This window comes from Oenanthe melanoleuca, chromosome 5 (assembly GCF_029582105.1).
Source record: "Oenanthe melanoleuca isolate GR-GAL-2019-014 chromosome 5, OMel1.0, whole genome shotgun sequence".
Taxonomy (NCBI): domain Eukaryota; kingdom Metazoa; phylum Chordata; class Aves; order Passeriformes; family Muscicapidae; genus Oenanthe; species Oenanthe melanoleuca.
This window is the reverse complement of record NC_079339.1, coordinates 55,053,168-55,075,398: the sequence shown is the minus strand read 5'-3', so window position 1 is coordinate 55,075,398 and position 22,231 is coordinate 55,053,168. Positions and strand designations below refer to the sequence as shown.

Sequence of the window (22,231 nt, the reverse complement as noted above, 5' to 3'; positions counted from 1 at the left end):
GCGTTTGCTTCATCTAGGGAAGAGGAGGCTCAGGGGAGGCTTCATCTCTGTCTAAAACTCAGAGAGAGGAGGTTGTAGGGAGGTCTCTGCTGCCGTGGCTGCAGTGAGAGGACAAGAGGACATGACCTTAAGACAAGACAGGGGAGATTCTGATACTAGAAAATAAAAATTTCACAGTTAGAGTGGCAGGCATTGAAATAAGCTGTTCGGGAGTGTGGGAGTCACCGTCCCTGGAGGTGTTCTAAGAGGCGCTGGGATATGTGGTTTAGGGGCTACAGGGGCAGCGCCAGGTGGGTGCTTGGACTGGATGATCTTAAAGGTCTCTTCCAACCTCGATGATTCTATGCGTCTAAACGTCCTGGGTTTTTATTGTACTACTACACCTTTGAGAGAGGCAGCGGAGACAAGCATTGAACAAATTTACGCGAGAAAGGAAAAATAAAAAGGAAATGAAGAAGCGACTAACTCGTCGCGCTCTGCCCAAGGGGGTGCGATTTGTGACAGGATACGGACGGCGCGGCAGAGAGCGGGCGGAGCCGGGCCGGGTCGAGCCGAGCCAGGCCGGGCTGAGCCGGGCGCTGTGGGGCCGCTGTGGGGCCATGCCGGCCCGGGCCGAGCCGGGCGCTGTGGGGCTGAGCCGGGCTGAGCCCCGCCGCCGGGCGCTGAGGGGCCGGTGTGGGGCCGAGCCGGACCGAGCCCCGCCGGCGGGCGCTGTAGGGCTGGTGTGGGGCTGAGCCGGACCAAGCCGGGCCGAGCTGGGCACTGTGGGGCTGGTGTGGGGCTGAGCCGGACCAAGCCGGGCCGAGCTGGGCACTGTGGGGCTGGTGTGGGGCCGAGCCCCGCCGGCGGGCGCTGTGGGGCTGGTGTGGTGCCATGCCGGGCCGGGCCGAGCCCCGCCGGCGGGCGGGCGCTGCGGTGCCGCTGTGGGGCCGGTGTGGTGCCGCTGAGGGGCCGGTGTGGGGCCGGCCGGGCCCGCCCCGCACGCAGCGCCGCACGTGAGGCGGCGCCCCCGCCCAGCTGAGCGCTCAGCTGACCCCGCGCGCAGGGGCCGGGCCGCGCCGCCGCTCCTCACTGGCGCAGCGCGGGCCCCGCGCCGCCCCCGCCGCCGCCGCGCCCGCACCTCCCGCAGCCTGTGTGTGCCCCGATGCTCTGAGCCCGCGCGGCCCCAGACCCGGCCAGCGCCGCCATCTCCCCGCGCCCCGTGGCGCCCATCGCAGCCGCGGCCGCCTCGCATCCAGGGAGCCGGCGGGAGGAGAAGCCATCCCGCCGCCATGGACAGCCCCGGCGGCGTCAGCGACAAGAAGAGGTACCGATGCCGCGCCGCCCGCCCCCGCCTCCCCCCCGCTCGCTGCTGCCGGCCCCCGCTTTGTTACCGCCGCCCCCTCCTCGTCCTCTTCCCCGCTGCCCTCGCCGCGCTCCCCCGGCCCGCGGAGCGCTCCGCTCTCCATCGCTCCTTCTCCTTCTGGTCCACGTCGCCATTTTGTCGGCGGGGGGAGCGGGCCGGGGCTCGGGGCTGGCGGCGGGGCCGGGGCCGAGGCGCTCGGTGCCGGCCGCGGCCCTGGGGCTGCTCCGCTGCGGGGAATCCGCGGGCAGGGATCGACCGTGCCCCGTGCCCGGCGCGCTCCGAGCCCGCCGTGCCCTGGCTTTGTGCGGAAAAGGGCCGGATCGCAATCTGGAGATATTAAGCTTTAAAAAAATCCCCAAAAGCCGCGCTGGGGAGGTGTAAGGGGGGTGTGGGGGGGCGGCGGGTGGACAATGTGAGTTGAGGAGTATGAATAATTCACCGAGGATTGTAAGAGCAAATTAGGGGAAAGGGGGGAATAAAAGCCTTAAGCCTTTGTTAGGCGGTGGAGTTTAAGGAGCCGGGGGGCTCGGGTGAGCAGGTCCCGGCGGTGGGGCTTTGTGGGGGGATTAATTGCCGTGTTCGCCATCTGCAGAAGGTTTGTTTATATGGATATCGATACCTTTTCTTGCCTTTTAATTATTCGAGATGAGCTTTGCCTGCTCTTGTATCCAAGGGTCATCTGAGCAGGTTAAACGCGCTAAGTGTTAGAGCGTGTAAGTTGTGCCGGGAAGGAGCCTGGCTTGTAAAATGGATGGTGAGCTTTGTGCCGAGCTGGGAGGAGGGACTGGGACAGCAGCGGCTCCTCGGAGCGCCTCCGGAGCCGTCACCGCCGTGCCTGGGGGACAAGCTCCTCTCGGGCCCCTGAAATGCCAACAGGGGGGCACCTGGGCTGGCACTCAGCCTTTGGTTTCAATGCTCCGAGCTGATGGCTCTTGAGAAGCCTGGGAGAACATGTTGCAACCAAAATGATTAATCTGTGCTTTGCTCTGCTGCCCTAATTTAGTTGCAGGTCTAGGAAAGGGGTTTGAAACTCGAGTTCTTTTCTGATACTTTTTTTTTTTTTTTTTTTTTTTTTTTTTTTTTTTTTTTTCTTATTGGGATTTTTCTTTCTTTCTTTTTTTTTTTCCCCCCCTTTTGCCCTTGAGCATTTGTTATTTTTTACTTACCGTTCTGCCCCGCTGGAGGACTTTTTCTTTTCTTTGCAATTTCCTTATCCTGGATGTAATCTGCTTTCTTCAGAATGCAAGAATCAGTATGCAAAGCTTATCTTTCCTTCCTAAAGGCAGGGCTTAAGAAAGAGAATTTGTTGTTTTCTGTTTCCTGCAGACCAGGTTCAAAGTTGGGAACATTTCTTATAAAGGAATATTCAGATTGCTCCTGTTGTGGAGTTTTAATGGAAAACATAAAGCTGTGTCTGTGGTGCATTCATCCTTGGGGCTGTGGATGTACAGTTGAGTGAAGATGGCTAAGCAAAAAAAGGAAGGATATGAGCTCAGCAGAGAACTTAATGGAAATATCAAGCATTTCTCAAAAACCTGGGTTGTTTTTAAAGGGTTTAGGTTTGATAGCGTTCATATGCAGAATATCTTGAAGGGAGAAGTCCTTTGTGTCCTGTTCTTTATCACCTTTGATGATAAAACTTTGGCTAATTGTATATACAGTACACCTCAATTTTGGCTTGGGTTAAGATCCTTTTATTCCTTGCCTCTCCCTCTGCTTATGTGTGGATAGTGTTTATCTCTTGATAGTTAATGTAAAGCTTGTTGTTTACTTAATTATGTGCTGTGAAATTCAGAAAATATAGAATTTGACCAAGTTTATGTCTCAATCTTTAAAGTGAAATTTAGTTATAGCAGTGTCTGGAGGTGTGGATTTTTATATTGGCCTGTTGAGTCCACTTTTTTAATGTGGTTCCAAGCTTCTCATATATGTACAGAGGTCAAGATTCCCCTAAGAAATCAAGTATCAGCGCCACGATTAGATACTGAATTATTTGGGTTTTAGCCATTCTTCAGTAGTTGTATCACTTTGATGTGCTCCTGGGTTTTCCCCAGGTGCTACAAGGACAGCGTTTCAGTGCATGGAGTGGGTGAAACAGAGTTGTTGGGAGCTTTGTTTGCTCATTGGCTTTCATTTGAGCCAAATTTAATGCTTCTGGTGAGAAGTATGAGCTTTTTCTCAATGTTCTTTTAACATACTCCAGTGTGCAGATGGCTGATGGAATGAAAAGCTTTTCCTCAGGTCTGTGCTGTGATACTTCACTATTAGCAGAGGAATTCTGGTGCCTTTTTAAGTAAATGAGCCATCTAGGGTTATGGGCTACTCATTACTTTTGTAGTGGCTTGCAGCTGGTAGGTAACCCAGATTCATTTTTCTGGTGTGCTGTGAGTCTTCATAGCATAAAAGACATATTTTTAATGCTATAGGTGCTAAATAAAAATGGTAAGTGATTTCTGGAGTATTCATTCTGAGTCTTAAAACGCCAGTGAAATTTAATATCCTGACATGAATGCCTCACAGAAGAACTTCAGCTTTTCAGTTCCTCAGAGTTGGGCCTTGAAACTTATTTTTTGGTGTCTAAGGGGGATAATTTGGAAGACCAGGGGTTTTCTGCTGGATTTCTGCCACTGAAGTCCAGCTCCAGAATTTGTTTGAGAAGCCTATATCCTGTGCTGATGGCTCTGAGGGGCAGTGGTTACCCCTGTTTTTTCTTAAATTTGTGTGAGGTCTTTAGGATTGTATGTTCCACTGCTTTTGTCTGTTAATTCTCTCCGTTCTGGGGGAACTGAGCCACCATTGCTAGAGTTGAAAATGAATACAAAACCCTTTTGTATAGTCTGGGCTGTAAGAAGAGGAGGAATCTTTCAGTAAATCTCCTGTAGAGTCTCCCCACAGGTATGGGAAAGGCTGAGTGGTTACTGGCTCATGGAGCAGTGGTTTTACTGCTTTCTGGATTTTTCTGGATTGTTTCCCTTGCCTCTGTTGTCTGTTCTTTGCACTGCCTCAAACATGAGAAGTTTAGTGAATTCGTTTAATAAAAATGACCAGAAATGGTTTTACAGTGCCCACTAAAGATGAAGGGGACAGCATAGTGCTACTGTCTGTCCTTATCAGCATCAAGGCACTGAAAATCAGGGAAGAGTAGCTGTGGAGGATTTGTCTGCTGCAGAAATTTTGCATAATTTTGCTCTGATGGTGCTTTGGTTCCATTTATCAGTGAAGGTCTGATAATTTGGCAGTGAGCTGATGGAAGCAGCAGGAGGGTTTTTTGGTTTTTGTTTACAGTTGTGCTTGCTTTGCCCTTTAAAACACGCTGTCTCCAGTCTGCAGTCTGGGTCTCTTGGTTGGGGTGCCTGAAATACCAACAACCAGTCCACTCTTAGCTGAGGGGGCTGGTGCAGCTGTGATCAGATGGTCCAGGTTGTCAGGGGGTCTGTAATAGAGTGATGCGATAGTAAGATGTTTTTCTTTGAATCACTTTCAAGCTTTTCTAGCAATTCAGCCTTCTATTGAAATGCTTTTCCTTTCTGGTTTCTCTGGAGGCACATCCTGGACCATTTTTGGAAGGTGTGGGGGGAAAACAAATGTAGCTGCATACTCTTATCAGCATCTTAAGTGTGGCAGTTAAGTCAACTGTTGGTTTAAAGGTGGACGTGTGAAGTGGATAATCGATTTTATTCTCATTTAATTGCCATCCCCATCTTCTGGTTGGTTTCTCCCTTATCAGAAGTGCCCATCAAGGGCTTCCTTAGGTTAGGCTAAGGTGGCATGTCCTTTGTAAGCCTTGAGGAGCTGAGAAGCGCTGCCATGCTGTCTTACTGCCCCCACCAGAGACGCCAGAGGAGACCATGCCTCTGCCACGTGTGGAGCGCATGAATTCACCTGCAGGTGCTCCCTTCCTCCCCTGGACATGGTGCAAGCAGCCACAGACCTTTGTTCCTCCCTGTCCTTGAACTATAATGCCCGGAGTTTGTGTGTCTGGTTCCAGACTCTGATTGCTGATGGTGAAGTGGGGGGAAAAAAATTAGTCAATAAATATTTATAACACTGTCAAATGTCAGTGGCATTGCAGTGTAAGCCCAAAACTCTTAAGATGGCACATGTTCCCTTTGGTGTGTTTCCAGCCTGGAGGACTCTTTGCTGAGCCCATGTAACACAGTGGATTGAATTCTTGAGTGTGTTCATGTTGCTCAGTAGTAATATTGCACCGATTTCTGTTAGAATGCTGGATTTCAAGTAAGCTTGCATGAGATTTTTCATATTGAAGGAGACATTGAATGACAGAAGCTGCTGATTTTTGAAAATCTGCCTTTTTTTTTTTTTTTTTTTTTTTTTTTTTTTTTTTTTGGTACTGCCAAAGAGAATTTGGCAGTATTAATTTATTCCTGAGGAGCTTTGGTGCTAGGACATGCCAACAAAATAACTTTTACCTGGTTGTAGAGTGTGCATGGCTAAGTAAACCCAGGAGGGAAGTCCCACATGGTTTAGTGGTGGTATACAAGAGCATCAAGCTTTTCCTGATGCTACTTCCAAGGAGATGCAAATACCAGTTCAATTATAAGATGTGTTCTTTAAAAAACAAGCAGATTCAAAACAAAAACAAATCTTGCAAGAGCCTTACAAGAAGGCACAGTAACCCATACCTGTTCCTAGCAAGCTGGTGTCCAAAAGCAAGGAATGTTCCAGATTACAAGTCATCAGCTCAACTGCACCTTTTATCTTCACATACACAGTTATATGGGCAGGTGTTCACATGCCTCAGAAAAACCACCTAAGTAATGCATGGAAAGAACTTGGACCTTAATCATCTTTTCATGTTATAACAGCCCTTTCCCTTTTGAGTTCAAGAAAGTTTGAGCATTTTGAGCCTCTCCTGAGAATCTTCCTTTGTATTAGAGTGGGTAGAAGAGAATGTAGGAGAATCTGAGTTTTCCACTGAGGGCTGCTTTGAAATGGGATATACAAGAAGGTTTGGTGACACTGGAGACTACAGAAATGGCCCAGAAGAGAAGATGAGCCTTTGCACTTTAACTAATGACTGAAAATTCAAGGAAGATACAGGTTTCCAAATTACCATTGAACATGAAGCCTATTGAGATTTTCCTCTATGGAGATCTCTGCTATTTAGCTTGGAATGAAAATCTCTATGAACACTGCATTCTGAACTCATTATGAACATGGAATCAAGTGAATGCATGCCAGCATGTGTGTTTTTGAATGCAGTTTATGTAGGTGATGAACACTTCAGGGCTCTTTGATGTGGAGCCACAGCCTGGGTTGAAGCTACGCCTGCTCATACCAGCCTGGGGGTTGGGTTTGAGATCTCAGAGAAAGCGCATTGATAAAGAGGAGTTTCACCATGTGCATAATCTCTGCTTTCTTCCTGTTGAAGTCTGATAACACTGGAACTTGTAGAGAAACATAGCCCTTTAAAATCTGGAGATATTTTAGTACCAAGAAATTCAAAATGGCTTTGCTGGCACTGGAGGAGAACTGGTGCTTCAAGATGGTTCATTAGTTGTTCCTTAAAGACACCAAAGCATAACAAACTCTGTGTGTGTGTGTTAGCAGAGATACTGTGCAGCTTCTGTTTAATTTGGTGTGAACAAATGCTCCTTAAGCATTTTGAGAAATGTTACAACAAATCTTTTAGCTCACTGCATTAAAATAGAGCCTGAATTTCAAATAAAGAATTGAGGATACTGAATCAGCAGGACTGATTGTAATTACAACAGTGGAAGGTTTTACCAAGCAACTTACTAAATAACCTTTTTGACTTGATTTGTAATAATCCTGGAAATGATGCCTGAAAAAGATGACCTGTTTAGTTTACCAGAATGACAATGAAAGAACTCAATCTGAACCAAAAGTAGACTGATGTCACTTTATGAAAATATGTGCATTTCATGAAGCAAAAGGATTTGAGCTTGCTGTTTTTGCTCATAAATGAGAATTGTAAATGGACTGTTATGATAGAAAGGGAGTTACTCAAGGCTTACCTCCTTATGTTTGCTCCCTGCTCTCCTCCCATGGAAGACATAAAGTAATCCACATCAAATATAAAGGCTGCAGCCTTTACTAGCTAAGCTAAAGAAAGGAATGGTTTTGCTGGGGATGGGAATTCTGGTGCTCAGTCCTTCAGAAAGGACTTTTTCCTTGCACTCTGTTGAGTCTGTTGGATGCTGAGCTGACATTGCTGCAGGCTTTTTGTCCTAGCTATTGTTGTAAATGTTTCTCTTGACTGCTTAGTGGGTCTGTTTGTTCTTTATTCATAGAGAAAAATAAAACTTGATATATCTTACTTCTGTTCTTTTTTCCCCCCTGTTCTTAAACCCTTTGATTACAAAATACCCTGTTAACCAAAAGCAGTTGAGGAACTTGGGGTGAAGGGGTGAAACTAGGATGGAAGCAGTGAGGGAAAATGTCCAGCCTCCAGTCTTGAAAACCAAATGCAGTGAACAAAACAGAAGATATATTTTAATGCAATGATTTACACTAAAATTACTTTATCAAGAGTCTGCATCTGTCTGAAGGTAGACCAGTTCTTTGCTGAAACATTGTTAACTGAGAGCCTGACAGATATCTTGGGGATATGTTTTGCATCATTTTTTGTGAGCTTGGTAGAAGCAAAAGCAGAAGGGCTGAAAGGAGGAGAGCACTTAATGTCTGGTTCTGTCAAGCCCATGTCCAGATATCTCTTTTGAATAGCTCTGATTTTCCTGTAATAATAAACACAATTTGACTACCATGTATCTTTCATCTTGAAGAGTAAAGCACAACTAATTAAGGGAAAAATAAAAATGTATTCAAGGGAAAAGCCAAATAATGTAGCTGAATTTTTTTTTTTATGTGCCACCACTGTAGTTTATTTTAAAATACCATGTAGTTATTTTAAAACAGTATATTATGATGCAAAGGTAAACTGTGAGTGAGTTACACAGTATAGTAAGACATGATAGAATAGTTTCACCATGACCTAAATTAGAAATGCCAATATTGAAGCTTTTCTTTTCCCTTCTTATTCACACTTTCTATGTGGGGAGGTAGCTGGGGTTTCAGGTCAATTCAAGGCCAAATCCAAATGATGGATAATTGTGTCAGTGTGGTGCTGTGCTGGGTTCAGGCTGCTGCTGGCTCCTGTGTGCTGTGATTTGTCTGTAGGATGGGTGTTTATATGGTTTGTCTGTAGGATGGGTGTTTATATGGACTGTGTGGTGTGACAGTAAGACTTCTCTAGGTGAGCTGACCGAATCTCCTCTTGCTGCCTCTCCCCACTCTCATTTTGCAAATGCTGATGGCTTTCAGAGCATTTGTGCTGCTGAAGCTAATCCAGGCTGACCTGCCTGCTTGCTCTCCTGATTTGTTAGTTTGATCAGTTAGGGGTTTGTTTTGGTGGTAGTCAGGCTATGGGAAATGGCTGTAACTACCCTCATGTAAAGAAAACGGTTTAATTTGATGTTTTAGAAAGAAATACACAAAGAAATGAATTTTAATAGTTTACATGTAGTGGTGTTGTTTCTGCTTGGATATTACATTAGTTTCTGCAGTTTTAAATCTCTTTTGAATCATTCATACTGTATGTAAGGAATTTCTGAGTTCTTTTCCTGAGCTGGATTAGTGGGCTGTGATGTTCATTAATTCATGAAGGGCAAGACTTTCTTCTGTGTAATCACATGCTTCTGATTACACACAAGGTTTGTGTGTGGGTTTTTTTTTTTTCTCACAAGAACTCTCTACAAAGCCTATAACATGAGATGAACTAGTAAATAAAATCAGCCATAAAGCAATAATACTTTAAAAGGAAATCACGTCAAAGCAAGGTGGGTCAAAGCTGTAACCCCAAGCTCATGGAGAACTGGCAGCTGAGACACTGCAGTAATTCTGTAGGGCTGCAATAGGAGGAAGGAGCCCCTCCCAACCAATTTGGAAAAAGTTTGCCTGCTGAGGGATGAACAGTCTGGGCTGCTGGTCAGGACAGACAAGTGTGTCACTGCAGGGCTGGGAGGGAGAGGGAACAGGGCTGTCAGGGCTGCCTGCCACTCTGGGCCCTGTTTGTGTGGGTCTGTCTCAGTTCTGGATAGATGGTGCTAATGCTGCAGCTCTCTCCCCTCTCATTGAAGTTGATCACACCTTAGCACCCCATATACCTAAGTAACTGGATTTGAGTGGTCTCTGTTTCATTATAAACCAGTTTTTCATATGAAGGTGTCAACAGAGCAGTTCCACTGTTTTAGTTTCTCTGTGCTAAGAGCTTGCCTGGGCCTTCTTTCCATGGAGGAATAATTTAGCAAATATCATGGCTAGCAGCTCTGGGCAAAACACAGATCTTACAAATAGTGACAAAGCCAAGTGATTGTGTATTCAGCAGTCAGGACAGTAGAACTTTGTCCTAACTCTCTTTGGCTGTAGGTGAGAGGGGTTGGTGGGACATGCCCAGGGCTGAGCCATTCACACTCCACATGGACACAACTGGTTATTCTGGGTGTTCTGCAGGGTATGGCTGCAAACCAGGAGCTGCCCCTCTGTCCAGTTCAGCTGTGCTGCCAGAAATACCTGGCTTAGGCTGGGCCTGAAAAGGTGACCAAGTTTTATACCAACCACAGGAGTGCATTCAGCCTTAAAAGTTAAACTTGAGACCACTGGCAGGTCTACTTTCTAAAGTTCCAATACCACCCTGATGTCATATACTTTTAGTATACAATACCATCCTGATGTCATATACTTTTAGTATGTTACTGTGTTGTAATATTTGTATCTTTTTTTGGTGTAATGAAGAAGAGAATGAAGCTGTGTTATAGTGGATATAGTTTTTGTGGCTCCATTTCTAAGCCAGAGTAGTTTTACAGTCTGAGAGGAGAGATTGTTCCTAACATGGAAACATTATCTGAATCTTTTACCTGGCAAATGAAGGCAGTTCATGGCAGAACTGAAAGCTAGTTAAAGTTCAAGACGTTACCAGGTTTGAGGCACGTTCATAATTAGGATTGCTTACTTCCTGCATTGGATATTTCTGTGAAACTTCAGGAACAAATAATGTGATAAATACAAAGCCACTTGGTTGAAAAAACAAATCTAAAGAGAAGAATGTGAATTGATGTCGGAAGATGTTTATATTTTAGAATATTCTCAAAACCTGTATCTAGAAAGATGAGCCTGGGTTAATTAATCATGCACAAGTTATTTTATATGGGAACTGAGAATACCTGTGGAGTAAAATGTACCTGATTATTTTATTACTAAGTTTGATTGTGAGAAAATCTGTAACCATAGCAAAGTGACTTAAAGGAAACCTCTTGTTTTTTGTTTTTTTTGGTTGTTGTTGTTAATCCAATATTATGTATGCAGTATAAAAATTTTCTTAACACCGGGTGGTGATTTTAAAAGCTAGAAGGAGACAAAGTTGACTGCTACACATTTTAAGTTCTATCCATTGACCATTTATCTAATTATTTTCAACCAAAATTTACCATTTACTGGTGGTATTTTCCAGGTTCGTTTTGGTGGGATTTTTTGTGGTTTGGGTTTTTTTGGTTTTTTTTTGTTTTGTTTTGTTTTTTGTTTGTTTGTTTTATTTCTTTCTGTTTTTTTGGGTTTTTTGTTTTGTTTTTTGTCTATTAGTTTTTCACTCAAGGAGATGAAAAATTGGGACTGCATTTAGACAGTTGAGGGCTCACTTGTAGGAGTCTGCTGTGGAGAGGTGTTTGGGATGGTGTGGTCATTTGGGAGATGCTGTGGCCCAGATGGTTTGTATGACCATGGTGTCAGGAGTTGCACACTCAAGCAGAGAGGCCAGTATTAACATCAGTAGCTGGTGAGCACTGGGTTGCTGTTGGTGTGCTTTGCTCTCAAGGCTGTTGGGCAAATTCTTGCTGTAAAACTTTGTTTCTATTCACCATGATTTGAGGCAGTGAGTGGGAGTCTGGGTTGTAGCCTTCAGCTGAGCTCTTGGTTCAGCTGCAGTGAATCCTGGTCATGAAATACCCTTTTGCTCTGGGTCTCTAACTCAAACATCTTTTGGAGCTCAGATTTTATTCAGCTATTGCATGTAAACCTCTTATATATAAGAAGTGGTATTGGGTTTAAAGGGGTCAGTGAAACTGCTTTCAGTGAACTCTGATGCATAATGTGCTTATAATTCTCTGCTTCTGTATTCTGGTGGTAGAAATACAAAATGGAAATGAATGTCTGGCGCTGAAATTGTGCAGGAAAAATCAGACCTGCAAATGCTTGCAATTTCCTGTCCAGCACTGGCATTTCTGATATTTTCATTGCATGTATAATCCACTCGGCAGCTGAGGTTCTCTTCAGGCTCTTGAGGTGTTTTTTTCCATGCCAGACTGACAGCAGAAGGCTGCAATACAGCTCTGAAGTTTGGGGGTTGTTTTAAATGGAGCTTGGCTCCTTTTCTGCAGAATGCTATTTCTGTTGAGAAGATCATTTACACAGGGGCAGCTCCAGAAGAATGGATAAGAGAAGTGATATGATTTGCTTAAACTGATTCTGTGGCACTTCACATCTCACTATTTAAAATCCCCTTCCCTGATCTCCCTTTTCTTCTCCTCTGGTTGAGAAAGTGCTCACTTTGGAAACACATTTTCTTTATAGGAATTCAGTGTCATTTAATTGACTACACAGAAAATTGTGAGCAGCTGTACATGCTGATGTGTGTTTTTTAATTTACTTTATGCAATTGTAACAAAGCTTAGAGTAGTGGCAATAGTAAAGAATTTAATTTTTTTTGTAGTTTGGTGGCATTTCAATGTTGAGGCAACAATGACTTCACTTGGTAATTAAACCTTATTTGTGAAAGACCTTTTCCCTATTAATTTGACCATTAAAGAAACGCTCTTTGAAGCTGGTAGTTAATCTTCCTATTTAAATGGCTGGGTTTTACTCAGATTGGTTACAGCTTAGGTTTAAATAGCAGCTAAAAATAGCCAACTGTTGTGCTGTACAGTTTAAACATCTATCTATAGTAGTAGCCTTTCTAGAAGGGAAACACGTAGTAAAAGGGAGAGGAGACGCTGCCACTCAGGCAGCACTGGTTGGTTCCAACACCCCCTTTTCCTTGGGTTTTGCCCATCAGCTCCAGCTGGCAGCACTTGATGATCTTACTCTGGGATTAATTTTTGACATAAAGCACTATGGGCTGGATTTGAGCACTGTTTCAGTTGGTAATTAATAATTCAGTGGTTGGGAGAAGTTTTGACTGTTCCTGCTGAAGGCTGCTGCCAAGGGTGCTAAAACCTGGCAAAAATCTGGAAAGTACCCAAAATATTTTTAAGAACATTAGGCTGTCAGAAAGACAAGGGCTGAGATCCCAACATGAGGTTGGTGTCTATTTTCATCTCTTGAGTGCCCTGTGTGATTCACACAAGCCTGACAAACCTGTGGACTTGAAGAGCTCAGCTTGATTGCCAAAGCCAGGGGAGTTTTAACTTAAAAGTGTCTGCAGTTGAAAAGGAAGCTGTGACAAAACTGCAGGAATCTGGGTGGATGGCAACCATTTACTTCCAGTAATTCTCTCTTGAGTTTTTGTTGTAGGATGAACATTTTGCTGGTGGAGGGATGTTGAATGAGTAGTTAACAAAAATCAAAGGGGTATAAAGTGAATCTGTGTAAGGCAACAGAATTGCTTGTGCTGCTGTTACAGTTTCAGCTGGGATGGAATTAATTTCTGCCTAGTAGTTGGTTCAGGGCAGTTTTGGAGAATAATGCTGACAGCACACTGAGGTTTTAGTTGTTGTTGAGCAGTGCTTACCCTGAGTTTAGAACTCCTCAGTTTCCTGTGCTGTGCCGGTGAGGAGATGCACAGGAAGGCAGGAGGGGACACAGCCAGGACAGCTGACCTGAACTGACCAAGGAGATATTCCAAACCACAGGGCGTCATGGCCAGTGTGTAAACTGGGGGAGTTGCCTGGGAGGTGCCAGTCCCTGCTCTGGGATGGGCTGGACATCACTCAGAGGGTGAGTGAGCCATTGCATTGAGCATCACTTGTCTGTCTTGAGTCTTCTTTCTTTCTTTATGTTGTGTGCCTCATCACTGCAGTTACTATTTTATTCCAGTTTTTTAACTGTTTTTAAGTTGACCCATGGGCTTTACCTTCACTGCAGTTCTCCTCCCCATCCCACGAGGGTGGGACAGGTAGTGAGCAAACAGCTTTGTGGTACTTAGTTGTGGGCTGGGGTTAAACCACGACAGTTACCTTGAAATACCTTTGACAAAATAGAGTTATAGTGAAGTCTGTGGTCCAAGAAAGAGGACAAAGAGAATCCAGATTTTTTTTTCACCTCTACCCTTAGTTTTCCACCAAGTAAAAAGGTCCTTGAGGCGTGTCTTCAGTAATAAATATTTAATCAGTCAGGTTAAATAGCTGAAATATTTTTGCAGTATTGTTAAAGGTCAGACTTTTCATAATGGCTCTTTCCAGATATACCTGTATGTCAGGAGCCTCAAGCTTCTCAGACCAAGATATCCATCACTACAACAGGAACATCTGTTGTCACAGGGAAATTCGGTGTGAAGAAATCTGAAATATGGGGAAATATTGTCAGATACTTTAGGCTGCCCTTCTGAGGGGCATGAGCTTATATTCACAGGAATCAATGGGACTGTTGTATGTCCAGAGTCTTTTATAATTATAATTCCCATAAGTTAGTTTTCCAAAGGTCTTTATTGCTATTATTATGTCAATCTATTAATGTTTTTCATTCTACAGAAATAATTTTTCTCTGCTGGCAGTGGCAGGAGTAGGAGGAGAGGATGGTGGGGATGGCATATAGTTTTATCAGGTTGGTAGAAAGGAAGGTGATTGTAAAAGAGATTCTGATAGCTTACTCTGTCTTTTTCATGGATTATTAAACTTCTTCCATGTGTCAAGGCATTTGTTCTTCCAACATCCAACACAGTATTGTCACACCCGTGTTCCTGCACAAACTAAGCAAGGTTTTGGCCACTGTGGGTAGCACAGCAGGTGAAGGACTGAAAATGTGTTTTTTGGGTATGTGTTTGCTAACACTGAAGAGGGGAGTTAAGATTAGATATTGGGAAGAAGCTCTTTACTCAGGGTGGTGAGGCCCTGGCACAGCTTGCCCAGAGGAGCTGTGGCTGCCCTGTTCCAGTGTTCCAGGTTGGATGGGACTCTGAGCTCTGGGATGGTGGAAGGTGTCCCAGCTCATGGCAGGGGGATTGAAACTGGATGATCTTTAAGGTCACTTCCAGCCCAAACCATTTTCTGGTTCTTTGTATCTGGTTCATTATGTCCCAGGGATCATTAGCTCATGAATTGTTTTGCTCTATAATTTGTGATACCTCTCACAAGATGTGTGCTAACTAAAAAAGACTTTTGCACACATCCACAGACTTAGCAATGTGAATTTGGCAGTGGTAGTAGATGGCTTTTAGAAAAACTAATTCCCAAACTGCCTTTTTGTGTCTCAGGTGAGTGCAAAATGAAGACAAGGGTGCCTTCAGATGATGTAAATATACAAAAACAAAACTGGATAATAATAGTGTGTGGTTTTGTATTGTTCATTTTAAACACAGCAGCACTGAGTGCTTTTTTGAAAGTGCAAAAAATTTGGAGCTCCCATGTGAAAATGTTTAGTTCAAAGCTCATCTGACCAGATCCATGAGGCAGAAGTGGGTGTTGGGAAAAGGGGGAATTCTCTGTTTTACTGACAGTCTTTAACTATTTCAGTGCTTTCTCTCAGTGATTTGTTCTTTAGCTCATGTTCTGGAGGAGGCAGGTCTACAGAGGCAGTGGAAGGAGGATGAGACATTGCTTTCCAGCAGAGGGGAGAATCTGGAAGGGGCTTTTCTGGAAAAAGAGTGAATCAGAATCGTCATAGAATGGTTTTAGGAAAGGGACTTTCTGGATTGCTTGAAAAGCAGCATATCTCATCTTAAATGAGTAGCCTTGCTTCTCTGACCTGTTAGGTGGGCTTTGTAAGGACAGTAAAAAGTAAGAACTTGGAGAATGTACATGATACGTGATGCTGGAGCACTGAGCTGGAAATTACCTACTGTGTAGTTTGTTGAATGGACTTGAAGGGTCAGGGTTTGGAGGTTGGAGAGGCAGCACTGAAGAGATAAGCAGGAAGGGTTCTGAGTACCCAAGTTGTCTTTTTGAATTTAGTTCTGGCAAAGCTTAACCCGGGCAGAAGTTGATACAAAGAATTACACTTGCTCTTTTAAACTGAGTCTTTACATTATTCAACTTTCACAACTGATTTACTTGGCCGCTGGGCAAGTTTCACCTGAAACTTTGTTTCTCTAGGATTAGCTCGGAACGCAGGAAAGAGAAGTCGAGGGATGCGGCGCGGTGCCGGAGGAGCAAGGAGTCGGAGGTGTTCTATGAGCTGGCTCACCAGCTGCCCCTGCCGCACACGGTGAGCGCGCACCTGGACAAGGCGTCCATCATGCGCCTGACCATCAGCTACCTGCGCATGAGGAAGCTGCTGGATGCTGGTAAGGGGCAGCCTGCCACCGGCTGGGAGGGATGCTGAGGAAAAATCTGTTTGTAACACCTGTCAGCTGGAAAATAAATGAATGCATTGTTAGCTGTGTCCATTCTCTGGGAAGGTGGGAGATCTTACACTAGAAATCAGCTGTTGGCAATGACACGAGAAAAATTCACTGTTGAATAGACTTGATTTTTTCCCTTCTATTCAGGTGATCCTGGTTGCCTTATCACAGCTGTAGTGCCCTTTTCAGCCTCATTTCACCATTCTCTCACAGTTAGATCCCTCCATTTAAACTTCTTTTCCCCCTAAACTTGTTGTTCCAGCTGTGCTTTCTTGACTGTAGGTAATTGGTTCAGGATTGGCTGAACTAACTATAGCTGTGTCCCCTTAATATAAACTGCAAGGAACAGTTTTGTGAATTGTGTTTCTGTGATGTGCTCCTCTGGAGGTGAAGTCAGCTGAGGATGTGTTGTTCCAGAAAGCCCCTGAGAGAAGTTTCAAATGCCTTTTGAGATGGGTGGTAAATTTTTTGCCCCATAGAACTTTTCCTTAAGGTGGAAGGTTTATTGGTGAATATATGACAGCACAGAGGGGTAACATCACTCTGATTTTCTGTGATTTCTGATACCTTTACTAGAGCTTGAAGAATTGAACTGATCATTTATCTAAATGAATTATACTGGTTTTGAATGGTCCTGCAAGATTGACTCCTTGCAGACTGGTGCCAGAAGTCATTCCTGCTGGTAAGTAAAGAATGGCTGGTGTTTGCTTAAACAAAAATATGTGGCTGCTTGCAGGTGAGCTGGAGACAGAAGCCAAAATGGAGAAGGAACTGAACTGTTTCTACTTGAAAGCTCTTGATGGCTTTGTCATGGTTCTGTCTGAAGATGGGGACATGATTTACATGTCTGAAAATGTGAACAAGTGTATGGGACTCACTCAGGTGAAATACTGACATTTCCTAAGACTGTTTCAAAAAGCTGTTCCATTTTTTTGTATGTGAAGTTAAACACTCATATACCTCTTAATTTTTGCAGTTTGAGTTGACGGGGCACAGTGTATTTGATTTCACTCATCCATGTGACCACGAGGAGCTGAGAGAAATGCTTACACACAGAAATGGTGAGAAGAGAGGAAAAAAAATCAATTCAATTTACTTTTGAATATTTTCTGTTGGCATTAATACAGTTGGATATTTGCCAGAAAATGGTGTTGAGTTAAAAAACAACAAGAATAACCCAAATGTTTTGGCTATATCCTAATTGTAGAAGAAATGAGACTTCATTAGGATTCTTTAACAAAATTAATTACCAAAATGGAGTTCTTGAGGGTTGAAAGAATAAATGCTTACAGGAAATTAGAAGTAGGTTGAATGAGAATGATTTTAAGCAATTGCTGTAGAGTGACATGGAGAAGCTCAGTTGGTGCATTTGTCTTGGTCTGGCCTTGCTTTTACAGCACAGCTGAGAACAAATGCTTTCTTCCAAAAATCTGTGGTGGTATACCCAAAACAAAAGAAAAAGATACTGTATTTAAATTTTAGGACACCAAGACACTAATCTGGGAATACTTGAACAGCAAAAAGGACTTTGGGGCTGATGCTTCTCTGTACCTTTTAATTGGTGCATGAAATTGGTGTATTTTCACATTCTGGCTCTTCTTTCCTCCATCTGAGGGAACAGAACACTGTTTACATGTGCTGTATGCTTTGAAACTTAACAATTGCTCATGATTTACAGCTTTTATGTCTTCTAAAGATTTGATAAAGGCTATAAAGACTTGGCAGCCTGCATGCCTCCAAACAAATCTGCTTTACTCCGTAGTTAGAAGCCCAAAATCTGACCTCTATTTCCTCTCTCATGAAATGAGGGTTATATGGACTCTGAATTGAGATAGTGATAAATTAATAAACCTGACCTCTGCTTTCTTGTAGTACTGCATATGTTGTGTAAGTCTTATGTTGTCATCCTAGTTAAATTCTGTGGAAAGGACCTGATAAGATACTGTAGCATTTAGGGCCCGGCTTTGATTTTGTAAGCATTTTGTAAACTTATCTGCCCTTAGAATTGAAATATGTTTCTAAGGCTAGATTAGACTTCTCCCCCTTTGGAATACAGTAATGCATCTTGGGGGTGGGGGAACAATTTCCTAAAGCAGTGTAAAAAACCTGATTTTGTTGCAAAAGCTTATTCTTAAAAATGTCATATCACTGAGTTGCATGCAAACCATCTCAAGCATGTCTAAATTGGCCAGACTGGAATCAGATGTCTGGAAAGCATTATTACAAAAGCTGTTTTGCAAATGACATTGGCAGACAGAAGTCTAAGTTACAGTAGTAATACTACATTTTTATATTTATTAGTATTCCCAGGTTGACTTCTACTGCAGCTCTTACATCAGTGGAATTATTTGGTTTTGAACTGAGTATTAAATATTCCCCTTTGGGACTGTGCAAGTGAATGTAAATGCAATTGGCAGAAACAGAACTGCATTCTCATTTTATGAAGCTGTTTTTTAAACTTTCAAAGCTGACCATTTAAAATAATGATGTCTGGTGCTGAATCAGACTTGAAAGTTGCTCCATATTTTACAGCTGTTTCTCAAAGCAGAGCCTCTGCATCAGACTTGAAACAGTGATGTGTGATCTTCAGCTATCAATTTTGAGATTGGTTTAAATCTTAAAACTTACTGAATTAAAGAAGTTTTTGCTGTTTCTGTGAATTCTGCTTTAGTTTCTCCTCCACTTCCCCTATTATCAAAGTTATTTTAAGGTAGCATAAGATATGCTTGAGCCCTTTAGACTTTTCCTCTGCTAGAAGCAATAAACAAGTTAGCATAGGGGCTTTAACATTTTTCTAATTAATTTTGTCAAGCCAGTAGCTGCAGTGCAAGCCACCATGAAGAATTGTCTGTGGAGGATGAGAGCAAATTATTGTATAAACTTATATCAGAAGTAAGCTCATATGTTTTAAAGTTCCCCCTCTGCCACGATTTGGTCCTTGCTCTTTAGCAAGCCTCAGCAAACTGGCTCTTCCACTGCTCCTTCTCCTGGGTGCTGCATTTCCTCCTTGCACACTTTGTGAGCTGCTTACAGCTCTCCTGATAGCATCAGTTACATTTTCTTTGCCCACAATAGCATAACTAGTAGTTACACTATTGTGGGCAGAGATCTGTCAGGATCTCCCCTGTGCAGGCAAAACTTAAAGCCTGCTGGTAGCAAATGAGGCTAAAAAATAAGTGCTGCCAACGTTGATTTGTATTAGGGTTTCTCAAGTTTTTTTTTTCTCTTGAGAATGTTAGTAATGTGTTTAAAAACTTGGTTCCTGTTTAATCCAAGAGTGTAAATCACCCTGGAAATATTTGGATGCATATAAAAGCTGAGTTGTTAATTTTGAATTGAAAAACTTGCAGTCCTGAAGAGCAACAAGCCCAAAAGGTGCTTAGTTTGAACCTCCTTATAGTGAATTACTGATGCATTTCAGTGGAAACCACCTCAACAGGGCTTCTTATTCTACATATGTTTTTCTTGTCCTCTGTCACAATTTTAAAATATATTACATTTCCAGTTGTTCTCTCTTTCTTCCTCCTCCTTTTTCCTGAAATCTGGGAGTGTGGAGATAAACAGATACAGTCCTGATGTTAAAGCATTGAAACTGGGCTGCATCAGAAGTCTCTCCTGTGAGGACAGACAGAGGGGGCTGGGATTGTTCACCCTGGAGAGGAAATGGCACTGGGGAGATCTTTGAGTCCCTTCCTGTACCTAAAGTGGCTCCAAGAGAGCTGGAGAGGGAGTTTGGACAAGAGCCTGGAGTGACAGGATAAGGGGAATGGCTTCCCACTGACAGAGGGCAGGGTTTTGTGGTTTTTGGGGAGGAATTCTTCCCAGTGAGGGTGCTGAGCCCTGGCACAGGGTGCCCAGAGAAGCTGTGGCTGCCCATCCCTGGCAGTGTTCCAGGCCAGGCTGGACAGGGCTTGCAGCAACCTGGGGTAGTGGAAGGTGTCCCTGCCCATGGCAGGAGGGGTGGAACCAGATGGTCTTTAAGGTCACTTCCAACACAAACCATTCTGTAACTTTGTGAAACTTCAGGATTTTTCTGTTACTTGATAGTAAAACCTGCTCTGAAAAATGCCATTATCAGAAGTGCTATTAGGTGTATGAATCTTTTCAGTTTATTTTTTGAGGTTTTCCCTTAGTCTTAGAGTTCTATAATGTGTTTGTGGAGTTTTTTAATACCTTTGGAAGATGATCCAGATGTTTTAATAATTGGTTTGCTGTTTGCTTCTGCTAGGTCCTGTGAAAAAGGGCAAAGAGCAGAACACGGAGCGCAGCTTTTTTCTCAGAATGAAGTGTACACTGACTAGCAGGGGAAGAACAGTGAATATAAAGTCTGCTACATGGAAGGTAACTAATGCAAAGGATTATTTGCATAGTTTTGGCAGGTTCCTCTTCAGATGTCATAACACTGTATTTCAACATTTTTGCTTCATGTAACGAGCTTGAATTTCACTAAGTGCTTTATAATTTAATGATTGTGCTTCATTATGGTGAATTTTAATGCTGAATACATCATAGAGGTAACTGAAACAATGTTTTAAAATTAGTTTTTCAAAACACTTTTAATGAATTTTCCATTTTAAATTAGAGGTCATTTACTTACAATTATAATTACCAAATATGTTTGCATAAAACCTTCTCTGGGAAAAAAGTATTTGACATCACTTATGCTGATCCCTGATTTCTTTTGATTTGTCATTGAAAATGTGATAGTTGAGGTCTCTCTGAAGGACTTCAATGCCATTCTTTTGAAGCTGCTGGCTCTCCCTTTTGTAACAGTTGGAACAAAAAGAGGCCAGCCTGATAACTTTCTGCAGTGAATGCATTTTCTCCTCTGGACAAAGTAACCTTTACTGTATCCAGTGGATTATGGCTTGCAGTTTTCTTTTATGATTTGAATTTGATTGTTCTGGATCAAACAACTTCTTTGCTGCTGTCTGTGAACTTCAGAATGGTTAGAAGAAAGCCCCACAAAATGTAAAAATTCCTGTCTGTTGAAGAATGTGTTTGATCTCTGTCATCACCTCTGCAGAATATCTAAAATGGGGGTTGCTACTATTACCATAACTTTTAGATTTAAATTGTGGATACCTTTTGCTGAGCTGCTCATCAGAGTTGTCATTACTGGACTGGAAAAAAAGAGTTCACAGAACTGCAGCAATGCCTGGTGTTGCTTCAGCCAGTGCTGAGGAAGGAGTTGGGCTGTGAACCCATTCCAGGATGTGTGGGGTGAGGAGGAGGAAGACACTGCTCTCCTCCAGCCATCCCTTGTCACTGCCCCCTTGAAGGGTGGGGAAGGATTTGGCTCTGGGTGTGCTGGTGGAAATAGCATTGTGTTTTCTGACAGTCCAAACTTGGTCTCTTTCTAAACTCCAACTCCCCTGTAGGTGCTGCACTGCACTGGCCACATCCGTGTGTATGACACGTGTGGGAACCAGACTCACTGTGGATACAAAAAGCCTCCCATGACCTGCCTGGTGTTGATCTGTGAACCCATTCCTCACCCGTCAAACATTGAGGTCCCCCTGGACAGTAAAACCTTCCTCAGTCGTCACAGTCTTGATATGAAATTTTCCTATTGTGATGAAAGGTAAGATACATGATTTATACTGTAAAAAATAATTAATTTGAAATATTTGCAGGGCTGGTACATGTTGGCTGATGTTTGCCTTCTCAATAACTTAATTCATCTTGACAATGCAATCATTGATGGCATACTTGGGCTTTTCCTAACTGATCAGGATGTCTTAAAAGCCAGATCTTTAGGTCTAAGGAGGATGCAGGGTTATTACTTTGGAATAACAAAAGGAAAAGGGACTTTTTATATGGGCAGATAGTGACAGAACAGTGGTTGTAAACTGATAGAAGGCATGTTTATATTAGATATTAGGAAGAAATTCTTGATGAGATGCTGTGGCTGCCCCGTCCCTGAAAATGTTCCAGGCCAGGCTGGGTGGAGCTCTGAGCAACCTGCTCTAGTGAAAGGTGTCCCTGCCCATGGCAGGGGTTTGGAACAGGATGGTCTTAAGGTGCCTTCTAACCAAGCCATTCTGTGGTTCTATGAATAAATCCTTTGCCTTCAGTTAACTGCCTCTTCAAATTGGTCTTTACTATAGTGGCAGTGATTTAATTTGAAATGAGAAGATTCTTCCAGGAAACTGGAAATGGATTCTTCTTTCCAATGAAAAAAAGGATTTTAGGTTTGTTGAAGATGGGGCATTTTGGTGACTGAAAAGAGTCTGCATGCAATATTTGTCAGATATATTTTATTGATTCTGCTTCCCCCCTCTCCCTTCCTCAGGAGATCAGGATTCAGCTGCACTTTCAATGCAATACATCTGCTGTTGAAAAATTAGATTTTGTGT

The 22,231-nt window shown here is 43.2% G+C and overlaps 1 protein-coding gene across 1 annotated transcript in view; it reads left to right on the top strand.

The window, feature by feature from the left end:
• The first annotated feature begins 1,047 nt into the window (after positions 1 to 1,047).
• The window catches only part of HIF1A (hypoxia inducible factor 1 subunit alpha), a 34,130-nt gene continuing 12,946 nt past the window's right edge, over positions 1,048 to 22,231 (top strand). The window contains exons 1-6 of the mRNA XM_056492547.1: positions 1,048 to 1,306; positions 15,625 to 15,815; positions 16,609 to 16,754; positions 16,849 to 16,933; positions 20,101 to 20,213; positions 21,254 to 21,456. Of these exons, the coding sequence (XP_056348522.1) occupies positions 1,272 to 1,306; positions 15,625 to 15,815; positions 16,609 to 16,754; positions 16,849 to 16,933; positions 20,101 to 20,213; positions 21,254 to 21,456 (773 nt within the window). The 5' untranslated portion in view covers positions 1,048 to 1,271. The remainder of the gene's footprint in view (positions 1,307 to 15,624; positions 15,816 to 16,608; positions 16,755 to 16,848; positions 16,934 to 20,100; positions 20,214 to 21,253; positions 21,457 to 22,231) is intronic.